This window comes from Babylonia areolata, chromosome 18, assembly GCF_041734735.1.
Source record: "Babylonia areolata isolate BAREFJ2019XMU chromosome 18, ASM4173473v1, whole genome shotgun sequence".
Classification (NCBI taxonomy): domain Eukaryota; kingdom Metazoa; phylum Mollusca; class Gastropoda; order Neogastropoda; family Buccinidae; genus Babylonia; species Babylonia areolata.
In genome coordinates this window covers 74200852-74215423 of record NC_134893.1, presented here as the reverse complement: position 1 = coordinate 74215423, position 14572 = coordinate 74200852, and the positions used below count along the sequence as shown (strand labels likewise).

General features: G+C 44.2%; 1 protein-coding gene across 4 annotated transcripts in view; it reads right to left on the bottom strand.

Moving 5' to 3' along the window:
• The window catches only part of LOC143293090 (poly(ADP-ribose) glycohydrolase-like), a 49354-nt gene that overhangs the window by 24173 nt on the left and 10609 nt on the right, over positions 1-14572 (bottom strand). For all 4 annotated transcript variants that reach the window (XM_076603993.1, XM_076603994.1, XM_076603996.1 and 1 more), the window contains exons 5-10: positions 12013-12130; positions 9497-9602; positions 6009-6107; positions 3929-4048; positions 1019-1108; positions 308-382 (exon numbers count right to left, since the gene is read on the bottom strand). In XM_076603993.1, the coding sequence (XP_076460108.1) occupies positions 308-382; positions 1019-1108; positions 3929-4048; positions 6009-6107; positions 9497-9602; positions 12013-12130 (608 nt within the window). The remainder of the gene's footprint in view (positions 1-307; positions 383-1018; positions 1109-3928; positions 4049-6008; positions 6108-9496; positions 9603-12012; positions 12131-14572) is intronic.

Below are 14572 nucleotides of genomic sequence, written 5' to 3'. Positions count from 1 at the left end.
TAATGCCAAACCATTTCTGCCCTCTCCCTCACCAGTGGTCAACACTGACCCAGAGTGTAATGCCAAACCATTTCTGCCCCCTCCCTCACCAGTGGTCAACACTGACCCAGAGTGTAATGCCAAACCATTTCTGCCCTCTCCCTCATCAGTGGTCAACACTGACCCAGAGTGTAATGCCAAACCATTTCTGCCCTCTCCCTCATCAGTGGTCAACACTGACCCAGAGTGTAATGCCAAACCATTTCTGCCATGGCACTTTCAGTTCCTGGGGAACACAGCAAACAGAAGAGGAAGGGAGAGCACTCACACGATGGAAGTAGTGATGCAGTACGGTGAACTTCCACTTGCCCACGTATCGCTGGTTGTAACTGTGGACAGCTTTCTGCACACACACACACACACACATATCGCTGGTTGTAACTGTGGACAGCTTTCTGCACACACACACACACACATATCTCTGGTTGTAACTGTGGACAGCTTTCTGCACACACACACACACACACATATCTCTGGTTGTAACTGTGGACAGCTTTCTGCACACACACACACACACACACACACACACATATCTCTGGTTGTAACTGTGGACAGCTTTCTGCACACACACACACACACACATATCTCTGGTTGTAACTGTGGACAGCTTTCTGCACACACACACACACATATCTCTGGTTGTAACTGTGGACAGCTTTCTGCACACACACACACACACACACACACACACACTCAGTGACGTCAGCATTATCATGTCCCTCCACACAGACAGTGACATCAGCATTATCATGTCCCTCCACACAGACAGTGATGTCAGCATTATCATGTCCCTCCACACACACACACACACACACACAGTGATGTCAGCATTATCATGTCCCTCCACACACACACACACACACACACACACACAGTGATGTCAGCATTATCATGTCCCTCCACACACACACACACACACACACACACAGTCAGTGATGTCAGCATTATCATGCCCTCCAGAGAAAAAGAAAAGAAGTACCTCCAAGTCAGCGGAGCAAGTGATGGTCCCTTTCAAGGCCGTGCAGATCAGGTTCCATCTCCTCTCCAGTCTCACGCTGCTGCCGCTGCTCTGTGACACAAGTCATGTGACACGGCAACTTTACATGTTGGGGATGTCATGTGACATGGCACTTTACATGTTGGGAACGTGCTGTGACAGGGCAACTTTACATGTTGGGGATGTGCTGTGACATGGCAACTTTACATGTTGGGGATGTCATGTGACACGGCAACTTTACATGTTGGGGATGTCATGTGACACGGCAACTTTACATGTTGGGGATGTCATGTGACACGGCAACTTTACATGTTAGGGATGTCATGTGACACGGCAACTTTACATGTTGGGGATGTCATGTGACACGGCAACTTTACATGTTGGGGATGTCATGTGACATGGCAACTTTACATGTCAGGGATGTCATGTGACACGGCAACTTTACATGTTGGGGATGTCATGTGACACGGCAACTTTACATGTTAGGGATGTCATGTGACATGGCAACTTTACATGTTGGGGATGTCATGTGACATGGCAACTTTACATGTTGGGGATGTCATGTGACACAGCAACTTTACATGTTGGGGATGTGCTGTGACACGGCAACTTTACATGTTAGGGATGTCATGTGACATGGCAACTTTACATGTTGGGGATGTCACATGACATGACAACTTTACATGTTGCGGATGTGCTGTGACACGGCAACTTTACATGTTGGGGATGTCATGTGACATGGCAACTTTACATGTTGGGGATGTCATGTGACATGGCAACTTTACATGTTGGGGATGTCATGTGACAAATCAACTTTACATGTTGGGGATGTGCTGTGACATGGCAACTTTACATGTTGGGGATGTGCTGTGACACTGCAACTTTACATGTTGGGGAAGTCATGTGACATGGCAACTTTACATGTTGGGGATGTCATGTGACACGGCAACTTTACATGTTGGGGATGTCATGTGACACGGCAACTTTACATGTTGTACTGAGGATGTCATATGACATGGCAACTTTACATGTTGTACTGAGGATGTCATATGACATGACAACATGTTGTACTGAGGATGTCATGTGACCTGACAATTTTACATGTCATGTTGAGGAAGTCATGTGACCTGTTATGTCAGAGAAGTGGGAAGAGCAATCTTAATGAATCTTAACAACAGGTGACGGTTGTAGAAATATTGATGTCAACTGAAACAAAAACTACAGAAACACACACTCACACAGGTACACATAAACTCAGAAACACACTCAGAAACACACACACACAAGCTCTTAAAGACACAGACACAGACACTCAGACACTAACACCCTGAGACACTCACACACCACTCTCTCACTCTCAGATAAAAAACAACATGTACACCAAAAAATCACCACATGCACAAGCACACACACACCAACACACACACACTCACAAACATGCACTCACATCTGCACACAAACACACATACACACCCCAACACACTCCCCCACTCCCAAACACCCCAAACACTCCCCCACTCCCAAACACCCCAAACACTCCCCCACTCCCAAACACCCCACACACACCCCCACTCCCAAACACCCCAACACACTCCCCCACTCCCAAACACCCCAAACACTCCCCCACTCCCAAACACTCCCCCACTCCCAAACACCCCACACACTCCCCCACCACACACTCCCCCACTCCCAAACACACCACACACTCCCCCACTCCCAAACACCCCACACACTCCCCCACCACACACTCCCCCACTCCCAAACACACCATACACTCCCCCACTCCCAAACACCCCACACACTCCCCCACTCCCAAACACCCCACACACTCCCCCACTCCCAAACACACCACACACTCCCCCACTCCCAAACACACCCCATACACTCCCCCACTCCCAAACACCCCAAACACTCCCCCACTCCCAAACACCCCACACACTCCCCCACTCCCAAACACCCCACACACTCCCCCACCACACACTCCCCCACTCCCAAACACACCACACACTCCCCCACTCCCAAACACCCCACACACTCCCCCACCACACACTCCCCCACTCCCAAACACACCACACACTCCCCCACTCCCAAACACACCATACACTCCCCCACTCCCAAACACCCCACACACTCCCCCACTCCCAAACACTCCCCCACTCCACACTCCCACACTCCCAAACACCCCAAACACTCCCCCACTCCCAAACACCCCACACACTCCCCCACCACACTCCCCCACTCCCAAACACCCCACACACTCCCCCACTCCCAAACACCCCACACACTCCCCCACCACACACTCCCCCACTCCCAAACACACCACACACTCCCCCACCACACACTCCCCCACTCCCAAACACACCACACACTCCCCCACTCCCAAACACACCACACACTCCCCCACTCCCAAACACACCACACACTCCCCCACTCCCAAACACACCCCAACACACTCCCCCACTCCCAAACACACCCCAACACACTCCCCCACTCCCAAACACACCACACACTCCCCCACTCCCAAACACACAACACACTCCCCCACTCCCAAACACACAACACACTCCCCCACTCCCAAACACACAACACACTCCCCCACTCCCAAACACACCCCAACACACTCCCCCACTCCCAAACACCCCACACACTCCCCCACTCCCAAACACCCCACACACTGCCCCACTCCCAAACACCCCACACACTCCCCCACCACACACTCCCCCACTCCCAAACACCCCACACACTCCCCCACTCCCAAACACCCCACACACTCCCCCACTCCCAAACACCCCACACACTCGCATCATACACATACCACTCTCCCCCACCCGCCCACACCCACCCACCCACACACACCCGCCCACACACACCCACAGCAAAGTGATGACTGACCCCCTCATTAACAGGATACTGGTTCTGGTTGGAGCAGGGCATGCGAACATGATGTTCGTCCCACGCATCTTTGTATGACGATGGGTATGGTACTGGCAGGGCTGTCTTGCTGTACGTGAACTGCACACACACACACACACATCTTTGTACGACGATGGGTATGGTACTGGCAGGGCTGTCTTGCTGTACGTGAACTGCACACACACACACATCTTTGTACGACAATGGGTACAGTATTGGTAGAGCTGTCTTGCTGTACGTGAACTGCACACACACACACACACATCTTTGTACGACGATGGGTATGGTACTGGCAGAGCTGTCTTGCTGTACATGAACTGCACACACACACACAGAGACACACACATATCTTTGTACAACGATAGGTATGGTACTGGTAGAGCTGTCTTGCTGTACGTGAACTGCACACACACACATCTTTGTACGACAATGGGTACAGTATTGGTAGAGCTGTCTTGCTGTACGTGAACTGCAAACACACACACACAGAGACACACACACATCTTTGTACAACGATAGGTATGGTACTGGTAGAGCTGTCTTGCTGTACGTGAACTGCACACACACACACAGACACACACATTTCTTTGTACAATAATGGGTACCGTATTGGTACAGCTGTCTTGCTGTATGTAATACACACACACATGCATCTTTGTACGATGATGGGTAAGGTATTGACAGTTCTGTCTTGCTGTACCTCAACTGTACACACACACATACATGTAAAATATACAGTGGGTGAAAGGAGAGGGTTGACTGGAGGGTGAAAGGAGAGGGCTGACTGGTGGGTGAAAGGAGAGGGCTGACTGGTGGGTGATATGAAAGGAGAGGGCTGACTGGAGGGTGAAAGGAGAGGGCTGACTGGTGGGTGAAAGGAGAGGGCTGACTGGAGGGTGAAAGGAGAGGGCTGATTGGTGGGTGAAAGGAGAGGGCTGACTGGTGGGTGAAAGGAGAGGGCTGACTGGTGGGTGATATGAAAGGAGAGGGCTGACTGGTAGGTGAAAGGAGAGGGCTGACTGGAGGGTGATATGAAAGGAGAGGGCTGACTGGTGGGTGAAAGGAGAGGGCTGACTGGTGGGTGATATGAAAAGAGAGGGCTGACTGGTAGGTGAAAGGAGAGGGCTGACTGGAGGGTGATATGAAAGGAGAGGGCTGACTGGTGGGTGAAAGGAGAGGGCTGACTGGTGGGTGATATGAAAGGAGAGGGCTGACTGGTGGGTGAAAGGAGAGGGCTGACTGGTGGGTGAAAGGAGAGGGCTGACTGGTGGGTGAAAGGAGAGGGCTGACTGGTGGGTGATATGAAAGGAGAGGGCTGACTGGTGGGTGAAAGGAGAGGGCTGACTGGTGGGTGAAAGGAGAGGGCTGACTGGTGGGTGATATGAAAGGAGAGGGCTGACTGGTGGGTGAAAGGAGAGGGCTGACTGGTGGGTAAAAGGAGAGGGCTGACTGGAGGGTGAAAGGAGAGGGCTGACTGGTGGGTGATATGAAAGGAGAGGGCTGACTGGCGGGTGAAAGGAGAGGGCTGACTGGTGGGTGATATGAAAGGAGAGGGCTGACTGGTGGGTAAAAGGAGAGGGCTGACTGGAGGGTGAAAGGAGAGGGCTGATTGGTGGGTGAAAGGAGAGGGCTGACTGGTGGGTGGGTGAAAGGAGAGGGCTGACTGGTGGGTGAAAGGAGAGGGCTGACTGGAGGGTGATATGAAAGGAGAGGGCTGACTGGAGGGTGAAAGGAGAGGGCTGACTGGTGGGTGAAAGGAGAGGGCTGACTGGAGGGTGATATGAAAGTTGAGGGCTGACTGGTGGGTGATATGAAAGGAGAGGGCTGACTGGTGGGTGATATGAAAGGAGAGGGCTGACTGGTGGGTGAAAGGAGAGGGCTGACTGGTGGGTGAAAGGAGAGGGCTGACTGGTGGGTGAAAGGAGAGGGCTGTCTGGTGGGTGAAAGGAGAGGGCTGACTGGAGGGTGAAAGGAGAGGGCTGACTGGTGGGTGAAAGGAGAGGGCTGACTGGAGGGTGAAAGGAGAGGGCTGACTGGTGGGTGAAAGGAGAGGGCTGACCGGCAGCTTGATGCAGATGTCATGGTGATCACTCTTCTCCAGTTTCAGTCCGGGGGGTAAACAGGCTGGGGCGGCATTCAATTTGTCCAGCGCCTTACCCTGCACACATGCCATACCACACCAGCTGTCTGACATCTCCCTTCAGTCTTTTCTTTCACCTGCATGGGGACACACTATTCTATAGGTGTACATCTTTTTCACCTGTATGGGGACACACTATTCTATAGGTGTTCATCTTTTTCACCTGTATGGGGACACACTATTCTATAGGTGTACATCTTTTTCACCTGTATGGGGACACACTATTCTATAGGTGTTCATCTTTTTCACCTGTATGGGGACACACTATTCTATAGGTGTTCATCTTTTTCACCTGTATGGGGACACACTATTCTATAGGTGTACATCTTTTTCACCTGTATGGGGACACACTATTCTATAGGTGTACATCTTTTTCACCTGTATGGGGACACACTATTCTATAGGTGTACATCTTTTTCACCTGTATGGGGACACACTATTCTATAGGTGTTCATCTTTTTCACCTGTATGGGGACACACTATTCTATAGGTGTTCATCTTTTTCACCTGTATGGGGACACACTATTCTATAGGTGTTCATCTTTTTCACCTGCATGGGGACACACTATTCTATAGGTGTACATCTTTTTCACCTGTATGGGGACACACTATTCTATAGGTGTACATCTTTTTCACCTGTATGGGGACACACTATTCTATAGGTGTACATCTTTTTCACCTGCATGGGGACACACTATTCTATAGGTGTACATCTTTTTCACCTGTATGGGGACACACTATTCTATAGGTGTACATCTTTTTCACCTGCATGGGGACACACTATTCTATAGGTGTTCATCTTTTTCACCTGCATGGGGACACACTATTCTATAGGTGTTCATCTTTTTCACCTGCATGGGGACACACTATTCTATAGGTGTACATCTTTTTCACCTGCATGGGGACACACTATTCTATAGGTGTACATCTTTTTCACCTGTATGGGGACACACTATTCTATAGGTGTACATCTTTTTCACCTGTATGGGGACACACTATTCTATAGGTGTTCATCTTTTTCACCTGCATGGGGACACACTATTCTATAGGTGTTCATCTTTTTCACCTGTATGGGGACACACTATTCTATAGGTGTACATCTTTTTCACCTGTATGGGGACACACTATTCTATAGGTGTCCATCTTTTTCACCTGTATGGGGACACACTATTCTATAGGTGTTCATCTTTTTCACCTGTATGGGGACACACTATTCTATAGGTGTTCATCTTTTTCACCTGTATGGGGACACACTATTCTATAGGTGTACATCTTTTTCACCTGCATGGGGACACACTATTCTATAGGTGTTCATCTTTTTCACCTGCATGGGGACACACTATTCTATAGGTGTTCATCTTTTTCACCTGCATGGGGACACACTATTCTATAGGTGTACATCTTTTTCACCTGCATGGGGACACACTATTCTATAGGTGTACATCTTTTTCACCTGTATGGGGACACACTATTCTATAGGTGTACATCTTTTTCACCTGTATGGGGACACACTATTCTATAGGTGTTCATCTTTTTCACCTGCATGGGGACACACTATTCTATAGGTGTTCATCTTTTTCACCTGTATGGGGACACACTATTCTATAGGTGTACATCTTTTTCACCTGTATGGGGACACACTATTCTATAGGTGTACATCTTTTTCACCTGCATGGGGACACACTATTCTATAGGTGTACATCTTTTTCACCTGTATGGGGACACACTATTCTATAGGTGTACATCTTTTTCACCTGTATGGGGGCACACTATTCTATAGGTGTTCATCTTTTTCACCTGTATGGGGACACACTATTCTATAGGTGTTCATCTTTTTCACCTGCATGGGGACACACTATTCTATAGGTGTACATCTTTTTCACCTGCATGGGGACACACTATTCTATAGGTGTTCATCTTTTTCACCTGTATGGGGACACACTATTCTATAGGTGTTCATCTTTTTCACCTGCATGGGGACACACTATTCTATAGGTGTACATCTTTTTCACCTGCATGGGGACACACTATTCTATAGGTGTACATCTTTTTCACCTGTATGGGGACACACTATTCTATAGGTGTACATCTTTTTCACCTGTATGGGGACACACTATTCTATAGGTGTTCATCTTTTTCACCTGCATGGGGACACACTATTCTATAGGTGTTCATCTTTTTCACCTGTATGGGGACACACTATTCTATAGGTGTACATCTTTTTCACCTGTATGGGGACACACTATTCTATAGGTGTACATCTTTTTCACCTGCATGGGGACACACTATTCTATAGGTGTACATCTTTTTCACCTGTATGGGGACACACTATTCTATAGGTGTACATCTTTTTCACCTGTATGGGGACACACTATTCTATAGGTGTTCATCTTTTTCACCTGTATGGGGACACACTATTCTATAGGTGTACATCTTTTTCACCTGTATGGGGACACACTATTCTATAGGTGTACATCTTTTTCACCTGTATGGGGACACACTATTCTATAGGTGTTCATCTTTTTCACCTGTATGGGGACACACTATTCTATAGGTGTACATCTTTTTCACCTGTATGGGGACACACTATTCTATAGGTGTTCATCTTTTTCACCTGCATGGGGACACACTATTCTATAGGTGTTCATCTTTTTCACCTGCATGGGGACACACTATTCTATAAGGTCCATCTTTTTCACCTGCATGGGGACACACTATTCTATAAGGTCCATCTTTTTCACCTGCATGGGGACACACTATTCTATAAGGTCCATCTTTTTCACCTGTATGGGGACATACTATTCTATAAGGTTCATCTTTTTCACCTGCATGGGGACACACTATTCTATAAGGTCCATCTTTTTCACCTGCATGGGGACACACTATTCTATAAGTGTCCAAGGGTCCATTTTTTCCTGGAAGTTTTCTATTATTGGCCTGGCAGCAATGTGGCAAGATTTCAAAGTAATTAAATTTTTTCTTTGAGCTAAAATATAATGTTTGCTGATGAGAACAAATTATGTGTATGTAGATGTATATACCATGGAATGTGAATGTATGTAAGTGCATGTGTGTAAGTGAGCACATGTATTTATATACGTTTGTGCACATGAGCATCTCATGAAACATTTTGAGAGTATGTGCATGTACACACATGTATGCATGGATATGTTTGCATGTTTATTCAGTGTCAATGAATCTGTCCCTCATGTGATTCAACAGTGACGGTATGTGTTCTGTGAAGGCACACTTGTTGGCCCTGTGATGATATGGTTGGCTATCATCATTATCATGATTATCCTGACAGAATGTAGCATGAAGTCACTTTCCACGGCTGGTTATTATCATAATCATCATAATCATTATCATCATAATCATCATAAAGCAGAATGCAGACTGAAGCTCACTTTCCACGGCTGGTTAGCGTCCCAGGTGCTGGGCTTCTTGTACTGACTGGGGTCTTCGTCTTCATCCATAGCGGAATTCTGAGAATCCGTCAGGTCGACATCAGAACTGTCAACAAAGTCAGACATAAATACATCAGAATATTCTCCCTTATCACCCACTGGCATTTTCACACACTTACACCCACATACACAGGAATCAAGAGTAACAAAATATTTCATCTGATCACAGCTGATAACACATCATTTGATGATCAAAAGATCACAGCTATAAAAACACACATCATTTGATGATCAAAAGATCACAGCTATAAAAACACACATCATTTGATGATCAGATTAACATAGGTATAAAAACACACATCATTTGATGATCAGATTAACATAGGTATAAAAACACACATCATTTGATGATCAAATGATCACAGCTATAAAAACACACAACATTTAATGATCAAATTAACATAGGTATAAAAACACACATCATTTGATGATCACAGCTATAAAAACACACATCATTTGATGATCAAATTAACATAGGTATAAAAACACACATCATTTGATGATCAAATGATCACAGCTATAAAAACACACAGCATTTAATGATCAAATTAACATAGGTATAAAAACACATATCATTTGATGATCAAATGATCACAGCTATAAAAACACACATCATTTGATGATCAGATTAACATAGGTATAAAAACATATCATTTCAAGATCAAATGATCACAGCTATAAAAAACAAAACATTTAATGATCAAATGATTACCGCTATAAAAACACACAACATTTAATGATCAAGTTAACACAGCTATAAAAACACACAACATATTATGAAAGTTAACAACAGCTATAAAAACAAACAACATTTAATAATGAAGTTAACACAGCTATAAAAACACACAACACTTAATAATGAAGTTAACACAGCTATAAAAACACACAACACTTAATAATGAAGTTAACACAGCTATAAAAACACACAACACTTAATAATGAAGTTAACACAGCTATAAAAACACACAACGTTTAATGATCAACTTAACACAGCTATAAAAACACACAACACTTAATAATGAAGTTAACACAGCTATAAAAACACACAACATTTGATGATCAAGTTAACACAGCTATAAAAACACAGAACATTTGATGATCAAGTTAACACAGCTATAAAAACACAGAACATTTAATGTTCAAGTTAACACAGCTACAAAAACACACAACATTTGACGATCACGTTAACACAGCTACAAAAACACACAACATTCGATGACCAAGTTAACACAGCTATAAAAACATAACATTTAATGATGAAGTTAACACAGCTATAAAAACATAACATTTAATGATGAAGTTAACACAGCTATAAAAACACACAACATTTAATGATGAAGTTAACACAGCTACAAAAACACACAACATTTAATGATGAAGTTAACACAGCTATAAAAACACACAACATTTAATGATGAAGTTAACACAGCTATAAAAACACACAACATTTAATGATGAAGTTAACACAGCTATAAAAACACATAACATTTGATGATCAAGTTAACACAGCTATAAAAACACGCGACATTTAATGATCAAGTTACCACAGCTACAAAAACACACATTTAATGATGAAGTTAACACAGCTACAAAAACACACAACATTTAATGATCAAGTTAACACAGCTACAAAAACACACAACATTTAATGATCAAGTTAACACAGTTACAAAAACACACAAAATTTAATGATCAAGTTAACACAGCTATAAAAACACACATTTAATGATCAAGTTAACACAGCTACAAAAACGCACAACATTTAATGATCAAATGATCACAGCTACAAAAAAACACAACATTTGATGATCAAGTTAACACAGCTACAAAAACACACACAACATTTGATGATCAAGTTAGCACAGCTATAAAAACACACATTTAATGAACAAGTTAACACAGCTACAAAAACACACAACATTTGATGATCAAGTTAACACAGCTACAAAAACACACAACATTTGATGATCACGTTAACACAGCTACAAAAACACACAACATTTGATGATCAAATGATCACAGCTACAAATACACACAACATTTAATGATCAAGTTAACACAGCTACAAAAACACACAACATTTAATGATCAAGTTAACACAGCTACAAAAAAACACACAACATTTGATGATCAAGTTAGCACAGCTATAAAAACACACATTTAATGAACAAGTTAACACAGCTATAAAAACACACATTTAATGATGAAGTTAACACAGCTACAAAAACACACAACATTTGATGATCAAGTTAACACAGCTACAAAAACACACAACATTTAATGACCAAGTTAACACAGCTACAAAAACACACACAATTTAATGATGAAGTTAACACAGCTATAAAAACACACATTTAATGATCAAGTTAACACAGCTACAAAAATGCACAACATTTGATGATCAAGTTAACACAGCTACAAAAACACAGCCATGCTGCAGTACATGTGTGACGTACTCAGAATGAGCGAAGAGGTCTTGTGAGCCAGAGAGGTCGGCCATGTCATACTGCTGAGTGTCTCCAGGTCTGCCTTCAGCTGAGGTGGACGCCCCAGTTGTCTGTGCTGTCTGTCCGTCTGAAAGGTGTGTCCCACAACAATCAGTTATCACAGCGTTCTGTCTGAAGGGTGTGTCCCACAACAATCAGTTATCACAGCGTTCTGTCTGAAGGGTGTGTCCCACAACAATCAGTTATCACAGCGTTCTGTCTGAAGGGTGTGTCCCACAACAATCAGTTATCACAGCGTTCTGTCTGAAGGGTGTGTCCCACAACAATCAGTTATCACAGCGTTCTGTCTGAAGGGTGTGTCCCACAACAATCAGTTATCACAGCGTTCTGTCTGAAGGGTGTGTCCCACATTCTGTCTGAAGGGTGTGTCCCACAACAATCAGTTATCACAGCGTTCTGTCTGAAGGGTGTGTCCCACAACAATCAGTTATCACAGCGTTCTGTCTGAAGGGTGTGTCCCACAACAATCAGTTATCACAGCGTTCTGTCTGAAGGGTGTGTCCCACAACAATCAGTTATCACAGCGTTCTGTCTGAAGGGTGTGTCCCACATTCTGTCTGAAGGGTGTGTCCCACAACAATCAGTTATCACAGTGTTCTGTCTGAAGGGTGTGTCCCACATTCTGTCTGAAGGGTGTGTCCCACAACAATCAGTTATCACAGCGTTCTGTCTGAAGGGTGTGTCCCACAACAATCAATTATCACAGCGTTCTGTCTGAAGGGTGTGTCCCACAACAATCAGTTATCACAATGCTCTCTTCACAATGCTCTCTCATGTGTCATAATCATTCAAAGTACTGTCATGCAATCATTCAAATATTTTTAATCAGTGACTTTTTATCAAATGAAAACAAATTATTTCAAAAATGAGAGTTCTGCAAACTCTTTTCTTCTGCATTCAGGGGCTGCAACTGCCATGTACACTTCCATTAACAGTCGGTTTTTAAGTGTATGGCCATTTTTACTCTGCCATGTATGCAGGGCCTTTATGTGTATGGCCATTTTTACTCTGCCATGTAGGCTGGGCCTTTATGTGTATGGCCATTTTTACCCTGCCATGTAGGCTGGGCCTTTATGTGTATGGCCATTTTTACTCTGCCATGTAGACTGGGCCTTTATGTGTATGGCCATTTTTACCCTGCCATGCAGGCTGGGCCTTTATGTGTATGGCCATTTTTACCTGCCATGTAGTGATGTAGGCTGGGCTTAATGTGTATGGCCGTTTTTACCCTGCCATATAGTGATGTAGGCTGGGCTTAATGTGTATGGCCGTTTTTACCCTGCCATGTAGTGATGTAGGCTGGGCTTAATGTGTATGGCCGTTTTTACCCTGCCATGTAGTGATGTAGGCTGGGCTTAATGTGTATGGCCATTTTTACCCTGCCATGTAGTGATGTAGGCTGGGCTTAATGTGTATGGCCATTTTTACCCTGCCATGTAGTGATGTAGGATGGGCCTTTGTGTGTATGGCCATTTTTACCCTGCCATGTAGGTTGGGCCGTAATGTGTATGGCCATTTTTACCCTGCCATGTAGGTTGGGCCGTAATGTGTATGGCCATTTTTACCCTGCCATGTAGGCTGCCATACTCTGTTTCTAAGGGTGTGTATGCTGGGTCAGTTCTTGTTTCCCTGATCCACTGAAATCTGACATGGAATATGGGATCTTTAGTACGCGTGTTTGATCTTCTGCATGCACACATGTACGCATGAAAGTATGCGTGTTTGATCTTCTGCATGCACACATGTACGCATGAAAGTATGCGTGTTTGATCTTCTGCATGCACACATGTACGCATGAAAGTATGCGTGTTTGATCTTCTGCATGCACACATGTACGCATGAAAGTACGCATGTTTGATCTTCTGCATGCACACATGAAAGTACGCGTGTTTGATCTTCTGCATGCACACATGTACATATGAAAGGGGTTCAGGCACTAGCAGGTCTGACATGTTGATCTGGGATACCAGAAAAATCTCCACATTCTACCCGCCACTCGCCGCCACAGCCATTCAAACCCAGGATCCTCAGACTGCAGAATTCAAGACTTTAACAACTTCCCTCTTGTGGCTGTATTATAAGACTTTAATAACTTCCCTCTTGTGGCTGTATTATAAGACTTTAATAACTTCCCTCTTGTGGCTGTATTATAAGACTTTAATAACTTTCCTCTTGTGCCTGTATTATAAAACTTTAATAACTTCCCTCTTGAGCCTCTATTATAAGACTTTAATAACTTCCCTCTTGTGTCTGTATTATAAGACTTTAATAACTTCCCTCTTGTGCCTGTATTATAAGACTTTAATAACTTTCCTCTTGTGCCTGTATTATAAAACTTTAATAACTTCCCTCTTGTGCCTGTATTATAAGACTTTAATAACGTCCCTCTTGTGCCTGTATTATAAGACTTTAATAACGTCCCTCTTGTGCCTGTATTATAAGACTTTAATAACGTCCCTCTTGTGCCTGTATTATAAGACTTTAATAACGTCCCTCTTGTGCCTGTATT